Source organism: Marmota marmota, unplaced genomic scaffold, assembly GCF_001458135.2.
Source record: "Marmota marmota marmota unplaced genomic scaffold, marMar, whole genome shotgun sequence".
NCBI lineage: Eukaryota > Metazoa > Chordata > Mammalia > Rodentia > Sciuridae > Marmota > Marmota marmota.
Window position 1 is genome coordinate 533,180 of NW_026000103.1, and position 19,773 is coordinate 552,952.

Below are 19,773 nucleotides of genomic sequence, written 5' to 3' on the forward strand. Positions count from 1 at the left end.
AAAAAAACAAGGGGGAGAAATGAATTACAGTAGATGGGGTAGAGAGAGAAGATGGGAGGGGTGGGGATTGGGGATAGTAGAGGATAGGAAAGGCAGCAGAATACAATAGACACTAGTATAGCAATATGTAAAACAGTGGATGTGTAACCGATGTGATGCTGCAATCTGTATACGGGGTAAAAATGGGAGTTCATAACCCACTTGAATCAAAGTGTGAAATATGATATGTCAAGAACTATGTAGTGTTTTGAACAACCAACAATAAAAATTAAAGGAAAAAAACAACAACAAAAAAATAATAACAACTCTTAAGAAACACATCAGCATGCTCCCTTGTTCTCTGATTTTTGTTGGCTTCAACTAGTAAGAGACAATAGCAGGAGATCAGAGATAAAAACAAAGTGAGGTCAGGGAATGCATCCCCCAGACACCTTCCAGTAGTTGCTATAGTCTGCATCTCTCCCGAAGGCCCTGATGTCCAAATTCCAATTGCAGACCAAAGACCCCAATTCCTGCATACTAAGGCATAGGTATAACTACTTCAAGCTAAGTATGGACTTTCAGAATGTGTCTATGAATCATTTGTTTGTGAAGATAGTGGCATGATGGTAACAAAGTAACTATGTGCTTTCTCAATAATGATTGGATTCCAACAAAAGGGATAAGCACACATGTCAAGGAACAGGTACATGTCTGCAAATAGATTAAGCCAGCAATGGATACTTGTCTATCTACCAAACTCCACAGCATTTTAGACATTTTCAAATAACTCCATCCCCCCCCCCCAAAAAAAAAAAAAAAACATTTTAAATAACGTTGAGATGCCAGGAGACTGAATGGAGCTAACACACAGAACACCCTATTTCCCTAGCTAGCAACTAGGATTTTTTCCATTGTCTTAGAGTCTTGCCCTGGTTTCCTCCTTACAGTGGACCAGGTGAGAATCTGAAAAGAGGCTGAAAATCTATAGGATGTCACACAATTTTTTTAAACAACCCAAATGGCCTTCAAAAACTAATAAACTGTAGTATATCCACACAATGGAGTACCACTTACTAATTACAAACAAAGAAAAATAAAGCCAACTAATACAGGCAACTACTTGGAAGGATCTCAAGTATACTACCTTGAGTGAAAAAAGCTAATCCAAAAACTCTACATAATGAAAATAAGTAGTAAGCTCCAAATAGGTCTATAATACAGTTAATAATATTGTACCAATGTCAATTTCATGGTTTTAGCAACACATTAGTGTTATGTGAGAAGTTATCATAAGAGCAGCCGAGTAAAAGGCACACAGGAACTCTCTCAACTACTTACAACTTCTTAACATCTAAAATTATTTTTAAATAGGACATTTTTTAAAGTCAATAATAACAACATAAAATCAAGCAAATTACTAGATGTACTTTGCAACTGCTTTTGTGTTTATTTGAATGGGATCAAGAGGAGAAAAGGGCCAGGATTCACTGAATCTCAATGCAATCCACTTTTCTACCTGCAGCACCTGGTGACATCATATATCATCCATCCTTTATTCTGTGGTCTACATTCCTAAGGATGGTACCTTTGTCCTGGTATTTTAGTTCTCTAGTAATGAGGAAAAGGGAAAAATGGAAAACTTTCTCCATGGTGATGGTTTGCCAGACATAGCTGGCATCTGGACTACCCAGCTAACTGAATTTTCTCAAAACAACCACAGTTGTTGATCTTGATCCCTCCCCTTCTTGGGGAAAGGCACTGGTAGCCATCAAACAGACTCCACAGAAGAGCCAAAGGCCACCATAGCACTGTATGCACTGGGAGGACAGACACAACTGCACAACTTCACAATCCCACCTGTTTCTCAATCCACCAGGTTCTCCTAGTGCCACAGGGCTGGAATGGGGAATGCATGTAAGAGGGAAAAAAGTCATTTAAAAAGCCCAAAAGGACTTCTGGCCCCAAGGTTTTCTTAGGTACAAGAAGAACTCTAGATGACAAGGCTTGTGTTAAGGGGAGGTTCTAGATTCTGAAGAGCTCTGAGGTAGAAAGTGGGGGGGGGGGGGAAGAAAACAGTGAGCAAGTCTTTAAGGCTTGTTTTAAACATCAGTGAAATCTCTGTGTGAGCTGTACCATTCAATTTTTCTCTGTGAAAAGAAGGCAGGGTCAGGAGTTTAGTCTAGAAATAAATAATTTATTTCGCACAATATCTCAGGAATCTCCATGAGGAAGAAACCAAGAAAAGAAACTTAGGCTAGGCTAGTGTGATGATGGTTTTCATTAAATTAAACTTCAAAAGTAGAATTAGAGCAAAGAGTAAAATATAACTAATACTGAAAAGTTACTAATCACTATTTACTTGGGGAATTTTTAATTTTTTTTAATAATCAGAAAATAAAATTTATAATAAGGTAAAATCCCAACTATAGTTCACAAGCAAACAAATTTCTCAGATGGGACCACCTATGGTTTCCTACGTTAGACATAGTAATGAGGCATATGAATATTTCTAAATATGACATCCACATAGAATAATTGACTATCACATGTATGCACTGGAATACTTTTTTAAAAGCCAAAGTCCTATAAGCTTTTATAAAAAGTCGAATGCCCATACAATTTGAACCATTTTTAAAAGCAATAATTCATGGCTCTCAAACATCTATAATATCTTTGGATTACTTAATACAAAGAATAAACTTATAATGATGAAACTACACAACGAGTCTATAATCTAAGGATCTTTTCACTTTAACATATTAACAAAGAGGCATTAGTTAAACCAGTGACCTAAAGTCCCACAACAAATTTGTCTTAGAGAATAAATTTAGCTTTGAAAATGAATTTTAATTGTCAGTGAGACCAATTGTTTAAACTAGTTTTCCAGTTCAATTGTACTCAAGTCCAGTGGTTTTGGGTGTGTTTTGAACACGGCACTACTTAAAGTAGTCTACATAGGAGAGATGTGGGCACCTAGCATTTCAATTAGAAAGGAAATACCTCAAGTTAAATTAAACTACAGTATAAACATATCACAACAACAACAAAAAATAAATCAGATGGTAAAATCACTGAAACATGCTAGCTTCCATGCAACCAAACAGGAGTCACCTGGTAAAACCAAAGGAGGAGTGAGTGACAACAATTTCAAATAGCAAGGACCAGGAACCGAAAGATCCACATCCTCCTCATCTTCATCTTCATCCACCTCATCAGGAATAGGGATTTCTGGTCTTATCTGAAATGAAAAATATTATAGAGAAGATGATATGAAGTAAATTATGGAAATATTTGTGTTTTTTGTACCTGTCAAAAATTTTAAATTGTTAGATTTTATCACTCTATAATGTCAAAAGGCCATTAAAAATAATTTCTTAACAATCTATTTATGTTCTTAATTGAATAGTAAATTCCAGTTGCCTTATCTAATACAATCTCAGACCCATTTAAAGAACTAACAGTAATAAAAGGAGAAAATCACCATAAGCCAGCATAAGCAATGATTATTGCAGAAAATGAGGGAAATTCTACATCATCCAAAAATAAAATGCAAACACTAACATATCCAATATATTGAACTTTTATGGCTTACAATTAAGTATTTGCCTTGTCTGAATACTTTTTTTAAATTTTGTGGCTCTAGCTATACTTGTACGAAAAAACGTACAATATTCCAGTAGAGATATAGCAAAGATCAGGGAACGACAAAAGGATTCAGTTGACTTTTTTTTTTTTTTTTTAAGACTTGGCAGTTTGTTGCTACAGAATATAAAAACAGTAAAATCTGTAATTGGTAGCTATACTTTATGGTATCTAATTTGCATTTTGAAGATTTTGTGGTTGCTCTGTGATTAGTTAGGTTTGTGTGAACCAAAAATAAAAAAATGTAAAAAGATTGCCACTATCATAGTTTCCACAAGATATAACTGTTAAGCAATTAATTAAATTTTTAATACTTTCAATGACATACCATCATAATGCCCACATGGAGATAATTAAGCATTAGGGGAGGAAATCAAAATATATAAAAGTGGTTGCTATAACCATAAAGTTCCAGAACCCAGTCATTACCATTAGCCTGTCTCCCGGAGTTATTTTTAGAAATAATTAACAATTCCTGCAGACTGCCTTCTTCATAGGTCCCCAAAGCACTGTTTCATTTAGGAACTGCACTGAGTCAGGATTCTTGCAGAGGGATAGAGGAAAAACGAGAGGAAATGCTTCTCCTAAGTATAATAATCTGAACTCCAATGAAGCCTTTCAACCATAACTAGCATTCTCTTCACTAGAGTGAAAGCAACTTGACCACCTGAGTACTTTCCAAGACAAGACTCAATATTGAACCGGCTACACCTAAAGAGATAATATCACATATGAAGACGTTCACTGACAACACTGCATACCAGAGAGAAACTGGCAGGTTTGGAAACCTTTTGGTTCTAACAATTAGGGTTTCCCAAGTGTTTCTCATCTGCATATATATTAGAATTTTCTAGGTTTACTATGATCAAGAGTTATCTTAGAGATAACTAAAGTGATCTAAAACATCCTGAAGAAAGGAGTTGTTTCTGTGCCCCTCAGCCTCACACCCTTTTTATCAAACCATAGTTCTTCAGGAAAACAGAATCCCTGTGTGGCCCAGCAATTCCACTTCTAGGTCTATAACCAAGAGAAATCAAAACATAATCACATAAAAATTTGCATATAAAAGTTCATAGCAGTATTATTCATAAGAGCTCCAAAATGGAAACAAACCCAATGGTTCATCAATTAATGAATATATAGACAAAATGTGGCATATCCATACAAGGGAATATAATTCAGTCATAAAAAGGAGTAAAATATAGATACATGCTACACATAAAAGAACTTTGAAGGAAATCAGCCACAAAAGAGTGTATCTTGTATGTATCAGAAGGACCAGAATAGACAATCTTATAGAGACAGAAGGCAAAGCAAATGTTGCTTAGGTTTGAGGGTTGGGGAAAGGGGGTAGTGTGGATTGACTACTAATAGAGTTTCTCTTAGGGAGAAAAGGGTTCTAAAATTAAAATGTGCTTGGTCTGTGATTAGATGCCCAGTTCTTTAAGTATATTAAAACACAGAATTGTACAGTTTAAATGAGTGTCTGTATGGTGTGTGAATTATATGTTAGTAAACCTGTCTATAAAGAAAGGAAGGAGGCAGGGAGAGAGGAGGAGGAAGATGAACCACACAGGCTTTGCCACCACCTCCACCAGAGGGAATTGTTATGAACCTGTGTAGAAAGAATGCTGAAGGACCAAATGTTTTCAGAATTATTTGCTGTAAAAGGGATATCACTGTTGAACATACTTTAACCTATCCAGTCCTTCTGCTTAGTCAACCCAAACAGTATTCAGGCCATCAATATTTCTAAGAGACACAAGAGAAAGAGCTACCACGAAAATTAAAAAAAAAAAAAAAAGAGCTACCATGAAGAGAATAAAGAAAACTGATCTACCCATCCAATTTATCCAATTTCCTATTCAAGCAACTGGATGCCTATATTAATGTATCTGCTGTGCAATGAAAAGCATATGTCTACATCTTGGATACGCATAAATTATTACAAAGAAAGTACAGCTGTACAATCATTTAAATGCAGATAATAAACTCCATGTTTTTATAATGATATGATCACACTATTTTCCTTCTTTTTGGGGGGAGAAAGGGGGTACCAGGGATTGAACTCAGGGGTACTCAACCACTGAGCCACATCCCCAGCCCTATTTTGTATTTTATTTAGAGACGGATTAGAGTGAGTTGCTTAGCACCTCACTAAATTGCTGAGGATGTCTTTGAACTCACGATCCTCCTGCCTCAGCCTCCTGAGCCACTGGGATTATAGGTGTGGGTTGCCGCACCTGGCTGATATGATCACACATTCATTATTTTTTTCTTCAAAGGTGAGCTGATTCTCTTGGACAAATTAGCACTTATTATTTGTTGGACCTCCATTCCATTCCATTTCCCTCCTTCTCTTCTCACTTTTTAAAGAATTATTTGTTTCAGCTTCCCTATGCAAACACCAGTATTCTCCACTGGTTTGTGTGCAACAATTGAATAAGCTCAATGTGAGTATAGCTAGCAAGAATCAAAATAAGTCTTATGAAAGAATACCTGTTGAAGTCATAAAATTTTGGCAACTGGATTCCATCAGCTGCTAAAACACCCTGGAACAACTGCATATCCATTTAAAACACACATGCAACAACAACAAAGCCCTTCCAATTATAGCTAAGCTGTGTTGAAAAAACTTAAATGGAAAGCCAAAAATATAAGCTGACAAATTACTTTTCAAATCTGCTTCAAATTGAATACTGGAAAGCTTAGCCTACAAAATGCCTTCCCCTCCAAGTTCCAAGCCAGATAACCTTTCAACCACCTTTCTGTGTGTATAACCTATGAATATCCCAGAGTCTGTGCATAAACAGAGGATTTTAATTTGGAACATGTCAAGTATCTGCATAAATTCAGTTAAAAAGAGAAACAGCTTCTGATGAATGCAGTGACATTCACTTAAATCAAAGCCAAACGGGTTACGCCATATTTATACCAACCCTAGATGCATAATGAGTTCTTTTATATTACTTCTAAAATTAACTCCAGAAATCAACAAAATAATCTATCTTAAGACCTCTATAATAAAAAGTTTAATTTTTAAATAGCTGAAGATTTTTAATGAGTTTGAATCAGAGAAGGGAATCAATATCTTCTACCTGAACACATATCCATTTCTAACTCTTTTACCAGAAAAGCAACTCTACGTACTTGTTTTATTTTTTCCCCCTTTGAGAGGGCCTTTTGATCTAAGGCAGGGCAGATCAGTAAAGAGCTTTGGAAAATAGAAAAAATACAACTAAAAGGGAAAAATCATTCTTGTCATTTTTTTCAACATTAGAATCAATGAGTCCTCAAAAAAGTCCCCCCAAATTGTGGAACCAACTTTTGATCTGCATTTTAAGTGGTACAAAGGTACCAGTAATAACAAAATACATGCATCCATTCAAAATCCCCAGCTCACAAAACAGGGTCTAACAGTAGATGTCCAACAAATCATCATTAAACTGATGCAAATGTTGGGTATTCATCACCTCTAGTTCCACAGAGTGTCCTAATAACAAGTCAGTGACAAGAAAGATGAGTTAATGGATGTGGTACCAGCTCACATGGGATCTCATTCAGCTCTACTATCCACTGGACATTGTCCATCTTGCTTTAGATGAACTGTTTCATTCAGCCCTACATTTTCCTTCTGATGTCTGACACTCTTCTCATTCCTTCTATTCTACCTGTTAACTTTCAACAAGTCATATACTACAAATTGATTTCCACCAATTAACAAGAAAGACTTGTTGAGTAAATTTAAAGGAAAATAGTACTTATCAAAGTAGCTGATAATTATTATTATTATTTTTAATTAATTCTACTTAGAATTAATTGTGGGCTCAAAGTTCATTTTACATGTTTCCACAAGCAGAAAGACAGAATGTGGATATAATTTCACTGGAAAAGTATACAGGGATTTTAAGTCTTATGAGTAACACAGTTGCCCTTGGTGCAGAATAAGTAATCTTTGATAACAAAGAAGAATCTTGGTTTTCACATGATAGAAGTGCCTACCTAGCAGGGGCTTTGCAAACATTGGAAAATACTTTTAATGAAAATGAGCCTGTTGCACATCACTGCTATCATTTACAAAATAGTTATATCCTTAGCCTTTGGGGGACTTGTTTGGATATGAACCCATTGAACAATTTCTGACTTTTAGTCTTCAGGTATTTAAAGAACCAAACTGAAAATAATAGATAAAAGGAAGAATACATGACGCAGTCTTGCAAGTGATGATTTTTGGTGAGGAGACAGATCCTCTGTATGAGAGGCTGGGAAATCAAAGTGAGGAAAGACTTTCCAATCACTTACACCACCTCCTCACAACCTCAGTTGAGACTCTTCACATGGTGAGCCACTGCTACTTTTGGAAGAAGAATATATCCCAAAAGAGGATTAAGACAGAAAAAAGGTCGAGAAACATAGCCACAAAAGAGTAAGCTGTATAGCACTGCTTTACCACTCTTTGCATTCTGATAGTGGAAGCCCAAACAGATGTGCGTGCTTATACCTTCCAGCATAAATATTATGCTTGGTTCAGAAGATGGGTACCACTATAGAAACCACCTTGCTGCCAAATCAGCACACCATCTTGAACTTCAAATTCAGGCATGGTCTGTGGTAGACAAAGATTTTCTACCACCTGTGTAGCCTAAGATCTTTATTTGTGATAAATAACAAACATCAAATTCAAGATAGTGTGCTGACTTGACAGCAAGGTGGTTTCAACAGTGGCACTCATCTTCTGGACCAAACATACTATTTATGTTGGAAGATATAAAGAACTATTTATAGCTATTCAGGGATTAAAGGATATAGAAGAGTTTGAGTAAGAAAGTAGCTACTATTTGACACAGTATAGCATTTAACTGAGTACAAATTCCAACAATCAGAAACTGAATGTCATCCTAACATCACAAAGTAGGGGAGAATAAACAATCAACAGTACATGGGAATTGTTTAATAAAAGCTATTGCTCCAGCAGGAATATTTCAAGAATAATTGCTAAAAATAAATGTTTATGCTGTGATCTAAATGAGCAATTGCTTATTTAAAAAAAAATTAAAACGATCTCTCTCCAGATGCTATCGCTACACTTTTGGTAGGCATTTACACATCAGTTTCACATTGCTTTTTTTTCCTTTTTCAAGCAGCTGTGGGTATTTGTAGTCACCATAGTACAGCTTGAAGTCCCATCTTTTTAAATTATATGCGTTATAAAACACCTTTACTTAAGCCTTCCCATTTGTAAACACTGCATGACAAGCCATCTAATTTGTCTTTATGAGTCCTTAATAGTATAGAAAATCCTGCCTTATTTAGGATTTGTTTTACAAGAACCTATTTTTAGTTCTCTTCATATGGTGGCTCCAATTCAGTTCAGTAAACAAAAGAGTGCCAGGTTCTTACTGGCATCCAATCGCTGTAGAAACTCAATCCTGAAGAAAAAGCCAAACCCATTTTAATGCCTAAGGATGCCAACAAATTACACCAAATCTGCTTGCCATTTGACCTCCAGGATAGTTTCTGGTTAACATTATATGTAACTTCGTGTAACACAACATCTGCTTTATACCCTAAAGTGATTCAATAAACACCCAAATACATTTGAACTTATCATGGCACTAAATATGAAATCAGATATTGAACTCCTTAACAGGATCTAATCATTTTAAACTGGTTATATTAGATAGATACCAGAAAAAGGATTGTATTGTTTAGTTCAAAACTAAGATAATAAGCTTATTTTTAAAACTAAAATAATGCCATACTATGTGTTAAACCTCAAGATACTATCTTCATCCAACTCTCTAGGGCTAAGCTATACATAATTTCACAGTATATTAATAAATAGCAGATTTTTTCATATGGTATATGTTATTTATCACAAATAAAGATCTTTGGCTATAGAAGTGGTAGAAAATCTTCATCTACCACAGCCCATGCCTGGATTTGAAGTTCAAATTGGCACACTGACTTGACAGCAAGGTGGTTTCTACAATGGCACCCATCATCTGAACCAAGCATACCTCCAGTCACCTTAAAACAACTTCATGTGCACCACAGCTGTCTTTCATCTACTTCAGAGTTTTAAATTCATTATCTGGAAGCATAAGACCTCTACAGTCTTAAACAGATGACGCAAATATACAATGTGAATTCTTACATATTGACAATATGTCTAGTTATACAATCATTCATCAGGTAAGAATCTCCTAAGAAAAGGACTAAAATAAAGTGGTAAAACCCAGCAAAGTCATCGGGAGATGTTAGTGACAAAGCAGAAATGCATACCTTTTCAGGCAGATGAAGAATGGTGTGTTCTCCTGCACTAAAGTGGGACAGAGACTTGTATGCAGCATTTGCTACAATTGGGTCCTAGAGAGGGTGAAGGAACAACAAAACAAACAAATAAAAAATAACATGTATTAAACATTAGATCCAGAGAGAGAAAGAAAATTTTCCCTCACCAACCCCAAGGTTCTAGAGTCAATGCGTTAGAAAGAGTACTCAAGCCTTGCCTAGGCCAAAAGGACATTTACTTGCAACTTCAGAAGAGAACCCAAGAAAATCTATCCTCATTTCAAAAGAAAATACTGTGGAGTGGAAAGGCCTGAAGAGGGAAGTAAGGACAACTGGAAAAAATTATCAGCGCCAAACATTTTTCTGGAGTATCTGTTCCAAATAAAAATAGAAAAGAGCATTGGACAAAAGGGTCAGAAACACTATACTTTTATCCTAACTTGGGCACTAACCATAAAGCAACTCATAATTGCTCAGGTCCCCATGAAATAGTGTGGTTTAGCGGAAAGAGTATGAGGGTTTAGAATTTGGGTTTGGTGTTTGGGTTCTGGCTCTCCACCTACTAACAGGGCAAGGGGGCCTTTTGGAATCTAAGCTCATTCACCCATGAGTCAGATGTGACATCACCAACACCCTGTTCTTTATACTCCAGACTGGAAATGATACAAAAAAACAGAACTGAACTTTTTGTTTGGAATGCTTGTTGGTGGGGGAGGGGCAAGGCAGGAAATGAAAAAGATCACATAAAAATATGAGAGAATGTTAACAATCTCTCTTCAATTGTTGGATTAAAGAAATTAAATATGCTTTTCGATGAAGATATATTAGCGGTATAAATTAAGAACGTTTTAAAATCTAAACATATTAACACTTTTTTAACCAAGAAGTCATCATTTCAAAAGAGTTACTCATATTTCTCATTCTAAGAGCCTTATTTCATGATTCTTGCCCCAGCTTTGTTCTGATTCACTGACACCCTTGACAGTACCTTGTTTTGTGTGTGAGTCCAGAGGAAACTAAGGACTTGAACTTTGAAATTCTGAAAAATTAGAAAACACAAAGAAAAAAAATTAAAGACAAGATAAAACTGAGAATAAGCAATCTGAAGTAGCAAATGATGGAAATTAAATCACTTTTTAAATTACATCATCATTAACTGACTCAACCTGTCATTCATAAAATGAAATGAATGAGTATCATTCATAAAATGAATATACTCAGAAACAGACCTATCACCTAAACTTAGATAAATTAAACACAGTGAGATTTTAAGATTATTAAATCTACAACCTAACCATTTCTCACTGGCCCCTCAAATCCTAATAAAAATGTCACTATTTCACGCCACTGTTCCTAATGCCCTATCTAGGAGAAAGTTTATCTTTCTCCAAAAGCCATAAGGCATGTGGCACACGTTAGCATCTGGTATGATTAACACCTTAGGAGGATGTATATTCCTTAGAGCAATGACTTTTTTTTTTCCCCCTTCATTTTCTTGTAATGTTGTCATAGTATAATTGTGAATCAGACAAAACTCTTGCCTCACAGTTCAGAATGGTGATGAAAAGATTTTATATATATATAATCAAAATAATGTGTCCCAAACAATGGTAAATATATTGTGTCCAAACAACATGAACAAATATTTTTTACATACCATGTCTTTTTTTATTTCAAAGATTTAGACCAGAGCGCTCAGAGTAGTCTCTTAATAATGACAAATAATAAATAATTGGTTCAACATAAAAATCAATCTTCCAATATTCAACGTCTTCTTCATTTCAGTAAGATCTAATGTCTTGCCCTTCAAAATCATTAATGGGTCTCCTCTATCTCCTTGTCTTTGCATATTCTATTCCCTGAACTTCAACTGGAAGTAGCATTATATATTAATTCTTCAAGATCCCAGCCTATTGGCACCAACAAATTGAGGTTACCTTAGAGTCCTCCTAAATGATGTCTCTCATTTCCTCCATATTTTCATTGCCCTTTGATTAACTGTACCCATCAAATGTTATTATAATTATCATTGGTCACTTCCATCTCTTTGCCAACCTTTGAGCTTCTAAAATAACATCTATAATGGAAAATATAACCTATCGAGCTAGAAAGTCCTGGATTTGGGCACCAGTTTTCACTTGGTAACTACTATGTTAGTTAAGGTACTTGCCTGGTGCATGGCAGATACTCAAAAAAATATTATTTAATACCTAATAGGCCTTCCAAAGCCTTAGTTTCTTTAGCTATAAAATAAAATAATATGTTCCTATGAGGTCTTAGAACTAATTGGTATAAAGTAACTAGAAGAGTTCCGGAAATTTAATAGGAATTCAAAAATAGTATCTATCATTATATGCTAGTATCTCTAAAGCCTAGTATTATTTTAATAAATGTACTCTCTATGAATAAAAATACCAAGTATTGTGCAAACCAATTCATAAAATATGCTATAATTGAATCATGGACTCATAATTCTGAGGCAGAAAAGAATATATGTAAATATATCTCTGTAGCAGAAAAAAGTTCTTATAACACTATACATAAAGAACTTTAGAAGTAATAGGCTTATGCTTAGAGAAAAATATTAAAAGATTGGGATGAGTGAAAACCATTCTTTATTTCCTAAAACAGACTTTAAAATTAGAAATGACACAGGAAGTCTGGACACAGGGAACAACATGAACAAAAGAAAAGAAAAAGTTTGGAAGCATGTAGAAAAATTACAGGTGGCCTCATTTCTCTGGAACACAGGGTGCAGGACAATAGAGAGAGGCCATTGTCTTATTGGCTGGATGTAAACAGGTTGGACTTCATTTTAGGTGAACATAATGCACTGAAGTGATCAGGAATAGAAGTGACCTAAGAAATGCTTTAGGGAAGGGGCATGGGGGTAAAAAAGATGATGGAATGAGATGAACATTATTACCCTAAGTACATGTATGAAGACACAAATGGTGTGAATATACTTTGTATACAGAGATATGAAAAATTGTGCTCTATATGTGTAATGTGAATTGTAATGCATCCTGCTGTCATATATAACAAATTAGAATAAAAAAATAAATGGAAAAAAGAAAAATGCTTTAGAGAAACTAAACTCAATTTTGGCTTATATCCAAACAAATTCTAAACAATTAAAAGAAAACAAATTATCTAAAAACACACAGAGAGGAGAGGAAGGAAGGATGGAAGAATGGACTTCTTAGAGGGTGGAAAGATAGAGGGAAGGATGGAGAGAGAGCTTAACAGTTCTCCACTTCTGCTTCTGAGGGGATCACTGGCACTGAAGTGACTCCCTTGACTGTGAGGGAAGAAATGGATAAAAAAAAAGGTCCCAAAGCAGTCTGCCTGAACAACAGAGCAACCTTAACGTTATTTCAGCTCTGAAATAAATTAAAAGAGGGGAAGTCTGAATCTAGTCCAAAAGACAATTCACAGCTATGTATAAGCAAATAAGAAACCAATACACAAACCACTTCATAAATTAACCTATAATAAAATCAAAGAAACTGAAAGAACAAGCAACACAGAGGTATGAGATTTCAGCACTGGAAGACAGAAAACAGACACACACAACATGCCCCTGCCTCCGTTTCTAGACCCAGCTCCTTGTCAGTAGCCCTGCAGGCTTTGTGACAATAGAAGGGCGAGTAACCAAGGACTGTAGCCATTAAAAAAAAAAAAAAAAAAAGACTGTTGGTGGCCTATAAACTCTAGAAGTCACAGATTGATTCTTTTTTTTAATACCCTAAAACAAAAGTCTACACATCTTAAGAATGAATTCAAAATACACTGGATTGGTTCAGTTGTTTATTCAGCAAGTACTTAGAAATTACACAATATGTGCCGGGTGCTGTGTTAGATATTTAACCTCAAAAAGGACAGATTTGATTTTATTCATTAGGTGGCATTCAGAATTATTAGAAGTAGTGTCCTATAATCCCATCTAGTCACATGATCTAAAATACACAAAGGACTACAATTAGAATCTTTATGAAGACTGTGAAGCACTAGATCAAAATAAAAGCTCACTAAGACTCCAAGTGAAAATCAGCTGCTGCTCCTGGCAGGAAAAGAAACAGAGGTGAACACGAAGGAGAATATGACGTACAAAAGTGGAAGTATAAATGTAGTTTGCCATATTCTGATTCATTTCACTCTTTTCCAAGAAGAGATAATGAAGAAAATGCTAAGCAGCAATATATGAATTTTATGGCAAAAAAAATCTTCTGCCAACTGTTTCAACTCATTATAATCACACTGAGTAATCTGCAAAACTGGAAGAATCTATGTTGTCTTTATTAAAGTCTTCCTAGATTATTTTTTAGAGCTTAAAACATTAATAAAATGATTTGAAACTGTTAATCTTATGAATTCTATTATTTTTAAAACATCATTTTTAACATAGTGGCTTTTAAAAGTCTTGCCCACACTCTCATAATAAAATCTCCGTCTCCTTTAGCTAAATAAATCATAAAGACACAAAATTATAAGGGTAGCAATCCTCCTACTCATAAGGATCCATAAAAGTATCAACATGTTCTCAGAACAAAAAACACTAAAGGATTTTTGTCCAAGAAAATATTACAAAAATTCATTCTAAAAAAATTATTATGTCACACGTCTTTGTAAAGTAAAAACAGGCTAAGGTAGCTGCGCTGAAAACATACCTCATATTCAGCTGTATTGACTGTTAAGGAAGGAACCAGAGAAAACAGTTCACTCAGAGTCTTCAGAATGAGAGGTCTTGTATCACAACTCAACTTCGGAGAGAGGGCTTTCCAAGTAGAGCGAATACAAACAACCTGTGAAGCAGATTGAAGAAGTCAATATCTAACAAAACCCCAACTCACATCCAGGCATTAGTTAAGAATACCGTATTTTATTATATAGAGACAAGAACAAGAACATTCCTAGAAGATTTAGTAAGTAACTATCTCTCAAAAGAAAATTGTAATATAAGCTGTTGAAAATCCAGCCTGCCTGTGTCAAAAATCCAGCTTTTTGACTACTTTGTTTTGGTTACCCAAGTATAGAACCATCCTTCTCTCGCTCCCTCCCTTTCTCTCTCATACACACACACCCCCTACATGCATAAAAAATTCACTCCAGATCAACAGAAGAACCATTCTGTAAAATGAAAGAAAATAAGATGATGCTAGCACATTCTAAAGCCAGGTATGTATAGGTCCTGTAATTTTTTAGTCTCACTGAAATTACATCACCACCCAGAAAACTGGGATATTAACATATATAAATCATACATTCTCAATCCAAAGCACCTTGCAAGCTTTTAAAGGAGATGGGAGAATAATTATATTACTTAGAATAACAATTTAAGACTTTCTTAAGTTCAATTTCAACTACAACAGATTATTTTTTTCACTAATAGGTATTTTATTAAAATTTTAAAACTTAGGCAGGAAGAGTGCCAACATGGATCAATTAGATAGTTTAACCAGGATTAATCTTTCTAAAATACTTCAATCTCTTCTCTTGAGCTGCAATTAATATACACAATTTCTCTCCATCTACAAAAATAAATTATTTAGAAAAACTACAAGAGGCAGTAAGTGAAAAGATGTCAAAGATAAATGAATAATATATACTTAACAGATACAGATAACTAAGAGGCTCAAAGAAAAAGACAGCAGACAGAGTATCTCCCAGAAATGAATTTAGTAGTTTTACTCTTATTTTCTACTTTCTATAAATTGGCAGAAAAAAAACAATGGTCTTTGACTTGGAATCTACTTCGTGATCTGAATTCAGTCATGACAGTAGACACATTGACAATGTTACAGAGCTGGGGCCTTCCAAAGAATGAGGTGACATGGATACTCCTCCTTCAAACTCTGATTCTTGCAATCAAGTTGGAAAGATATCAGACATGTCAACATGTCACCTAGAATAACAGAAATTAGTTTGAAGGAACAGGAAAAGGGGCCAGTCTCAAGGGAGAAAGTGGATTCACTGAGAGGGGAGAGGACAGTGTGTCTTTCCTACACTCCAGTTTTACTGGGGATCCCAGAGACGTTTCCAGAGTCCCATCCAGGTCCACCTCTTGACTTTTGACTGACAGAAGGCTGACATCAGACTCTCAAGTCCCCACTTCCCTGACAACTCTAGGTCACTTTAGCCCATGCTGACCAGCTTGAATTGGAATCTTAGCCATTAATTCTTACAGAGTTTATGGTTAGGAGGAACTATCCTAATCTCCCCGAGTTTTGGGATCTGGTCTATGAAAAGGCACACAAAGTCTCCTCACCTTGAGGATAACTTGGGTTCCTCTTATCGACATTATTTCATGCCTGCATTTCTCCTGCAAGTGACAGTAGTTTGCTGAGGAATGTGACATAGTCTGTCCACTTAAGCCAGACAAGGCTGCAAGTAAATTGCTTCTTGGAAAATAAAGCAAGTGGGGCCTAGTGACAGGATCATTCTCTTAACCTTGTGTTCCCACCATTCGCATCTGTCTCCTAACAACACCAAGAAATAACTCTGATATCACAAATCATGAGGGTTTGAAATTTTTTTTCTCTGAAAAGCTACCAATCCAGCACAGTACTAAGAGGAAGAATATATTATAAAACACAAACTAACCTTTCAAAGAACTTACCAACTTACTGGAAAAAAAAAAAGAGAGAGAGAGAAGTCTGTGATTCTAAATTATTAGAAAACCAAAAGGTACTTGATTTGGGTCTGAACTATCGTCAAGAGAAAATAATTTCAAAAGGAATCCAGAGAGGAGAGAAATATCACTGGGTAGGACTCACCAGGGACAGCATCGAGAGAGGGTGAGTTCTGAGACAGGACCTGAAGAAGGAATGGACAGAAATCACGCAGACACGCCACAAGGACAGGGAACACATAAACCAAGCCAAAATGCACAAAAGGCTGAGTGCTAGTAGGGAAAGGCTGGCAGATGGCAGAATACCTGGAACACTGGCACCTTTAAGGGACTTCCGAGTTGAGCAGCACACAGAAAGAAAGGACACTCTTGAAAGATTCAAGAGCCATCTTACAGCCAAAGCTAAGGCAGTTGTCCCGGCTCCCTCACTCTGATTATTATTTCTCATTAGTCTCTAATATATAAACAATCTCCAAAATTTTCTCCCCCCAAAAAATCAATGAACTCACTAATTATGTTTGCTTATGCCTTAATTTAAATGTCTATCTAATTCCAACCTGTGCTGTTTCAAGATCTAGTTTAAGTCCCACTTCCTCAGTTAAGTTTTCCTCTGAAATTCGAATCCTTTATTTTTTTTCCTCTGAATTTTAACACTTAAAACTTTGCGCCACCCAATTTTCCACTTAATTATGCTGTCTGGTATTATGCACTATTTTTATGTAAAGAAATTATGTCAACTAGATATTAAGTTCTTTTTTTGTCTTGTTTTTTTAAAGATTTTTAAGATGGACACAATATCTTTATTTTATTTATTTATTTATTTTTTATGTAGTGCTGAGGATCGAACCCAGTACCTCACAAGTGTGAGGCAAGTGCTCTACTGCTGAGCTATAATCCCAGCCCCATAGATATTAAGTTCTTAAAAGACAAGACCATATCTTACAATTCTTGTTCCTCACTCACCTAACACAGTGTTAAATACATAAGAGATGATCAGCGTTCAACAAGTACTGAAGGCACTGAAAAATGCGGATGGGAAATCGGAGGTAGATAATAAAAAATGAAAAGAACTTTGGGAATGAATTGAAAACTGAGATGTCTAGGTCCTGGAGACCTGCACAAATGGTAGCAATGTTAAAAATTGAAGGAAACCAGAAGGAAGAGCATATTTGCAGGAGATGGAGTAGATGAGTTCAGTTTGAGATAGGTTTAATTGGAGTTGATGGGCAACTTCACCAAGAAATATCCTACAGGCAAGAGAAAAGACTACAACTCAGATGTAAGGTGGGTCAACAATATCTTTGTCATTTGAACATTTCTATAAATCAAGATATCACAAGGAGTTGTCCCTCACACTGCCACAAACATTACAATCCACTTAGTGGGGTTGGTCAAAAAGATCTCCGGCCAAATAGTATAAGGAAAATCCTGTCCTTTCCTTCAAAAGGGGTAAGCACACATACTCAGAAGATTTTCAAGGATTTCAAAAATTTTAAGTCTTCTTCCTACAAAGTTTGAAAACTAATGCCTAAAATGGTTTTCCAGACTGTGAAAAAATATTCCAGAATCCCAGCCATACGCATGGCCTCAGACATCGTCAGGTATACCCGCAAGGAATACCTGTAAACCCAACTTACCACACAAAAGTAGGAGCAGGAATGCCTATGGTACAGGAAACTGCCGTTTCTGTCCCTGAGTCTCCTTGAAGCTTGTAGATCTAGTCCTCTATCAAACCACATCAGATTAGTCTGACTTATACTGGCTTATTCTGAATCTACTGCTCATGTCTAGTCTATATTCAAAAAGCAGATTGACTTCTTGTTCCAGAAATATGGCATAGAACATGCAAAATGACTGAAAAAATAGAAAATGTTATTATACAGTTGAGCTGAAAAGAAAAAACAAAGATAAAGTGTTCAATCCAATGGATTTTAGAATACCCAAAGTTATACAACTATTACAGTTGATTTTAAAACATTTTCCTTACTCCCATAAAAACAACAACAACAACAAAAGCCTGTTCATTACTCTCCATTTTGCCCCAGCCCCCAGCTCTTCCAGGCCTAGGCAACCATAAATATACTGTGGGTTTCCATAAATTTGCCCAATCTAAACCTTTCCTATAAATGGAATCATATGATACGTGGTCTTCTGTAATGACTCCTTTCTCCTAGCATACTGTTCTCCAGGTTCATCCATGCTGTTGTACCATATATTAATACTTTTTATTTCTGCATAATATTCCACTCAGTTTATACACTTTTTTGTATTTTTTTTTAACTTTTTGGTGTATTTATTACAAAACGAAAGGTTAAAAAAGTAATGGGGAGGGTGAAGCACCAAAGAAATAATGGCTAAGAATTTCCATAATTAGTAAAAGACATAAATCTCTAACTGGAGTCCTAAGTAAGATTTTAAAAGTTTCCTTTTATTAAATACACTATACTATGACTGTTAAACACTGAAAAGAGTCTCAAAGTTAAAAAGCAAAAAATACAGACTATCAAAAACAATTGAGAACAACAACACACTTTTCAAAATTAACGACATCAGAAAACCACGCAAAAAAAAATCTTAAATGTGCTGAGGAAACTATCAGCCTATAATGCAAAATCCACCATTCAACAAAACAAAACACATCATTATCCAAAGTACATGTATGAAGACATGAATTGGTGTGAACATACTTTATATACAGAGATATGAAAAATTGTGTTCTATATGTGTAATAAGAATTGTGATGCATTCCGCTGTCATGTATTTAGAAAATAAAAACAATTAAAAAATGCAAAACAATAAATACCCAAAATGAGGAATACCTAGAAATCACACACACATAACATATTAATCTCCATGTACAAATGACTCAGTAATTCAGTTTGTCCAATTTTGGAGAGACTCATCCCATTCCAAGTGTTTACATTATGCATATTTTGTTGCTAGAGGAGAATGACATTTTTCTTACATTACTCCTCCACAAGAGTCTTAGCAAAACATAGCACAGATTAAGGAGATCCTACTCAGTGTGATGTACTGGGCAGAGCATATGACTAGAGTCAAAAACCCCAGGCCTCCTATTTAACTGCATGGCTATGGCAACCTCATTAATCTCCCTCAGTCTTTTCCCCAGCTGCAAAATGGAAATAACACTAGTAACACCTGCTTTAATGTATAGCACAAGGTTACCAATAAAGGACACAGTGAGACGATTGTATGCAAATGTG

At 35.5% G+C, this 19,773-nt stretch overlaps 1 protein-coding gene across 1 annotated transcript in view; it reads right to left on the reverse strand.

Annotated features, from left to right (window-relative positions):
- The window catches only part of Focad (focadhesin), a 260,449-nt gene that overhangs the window by 112,925 nt on the left and 127,751 nt on the right, over positions 1–19,773 (reverse strand). The window contains exons 15-18 of the mRNA XM_048783888.1: positions 14,589–14,723; positions 10,907–10,957; positions 9,910–9,993; positions 3,094–3,220 (exon numbers count right to left, since the gene is read on the reverse strand). Coding sequence (XP_048639845.1) covers positions 3,094–3,220; positions 9,910–9,993; positions 10,907–10,957; positions 14,589–14,723 — 397 coding nt within the window. The remainder of the gene's footprint in view (positions 1–3,093; positions 3,221–9,909; positions 9,994–10,906; positions 10,958–14,588; positions 14,724–19,773) is intronic.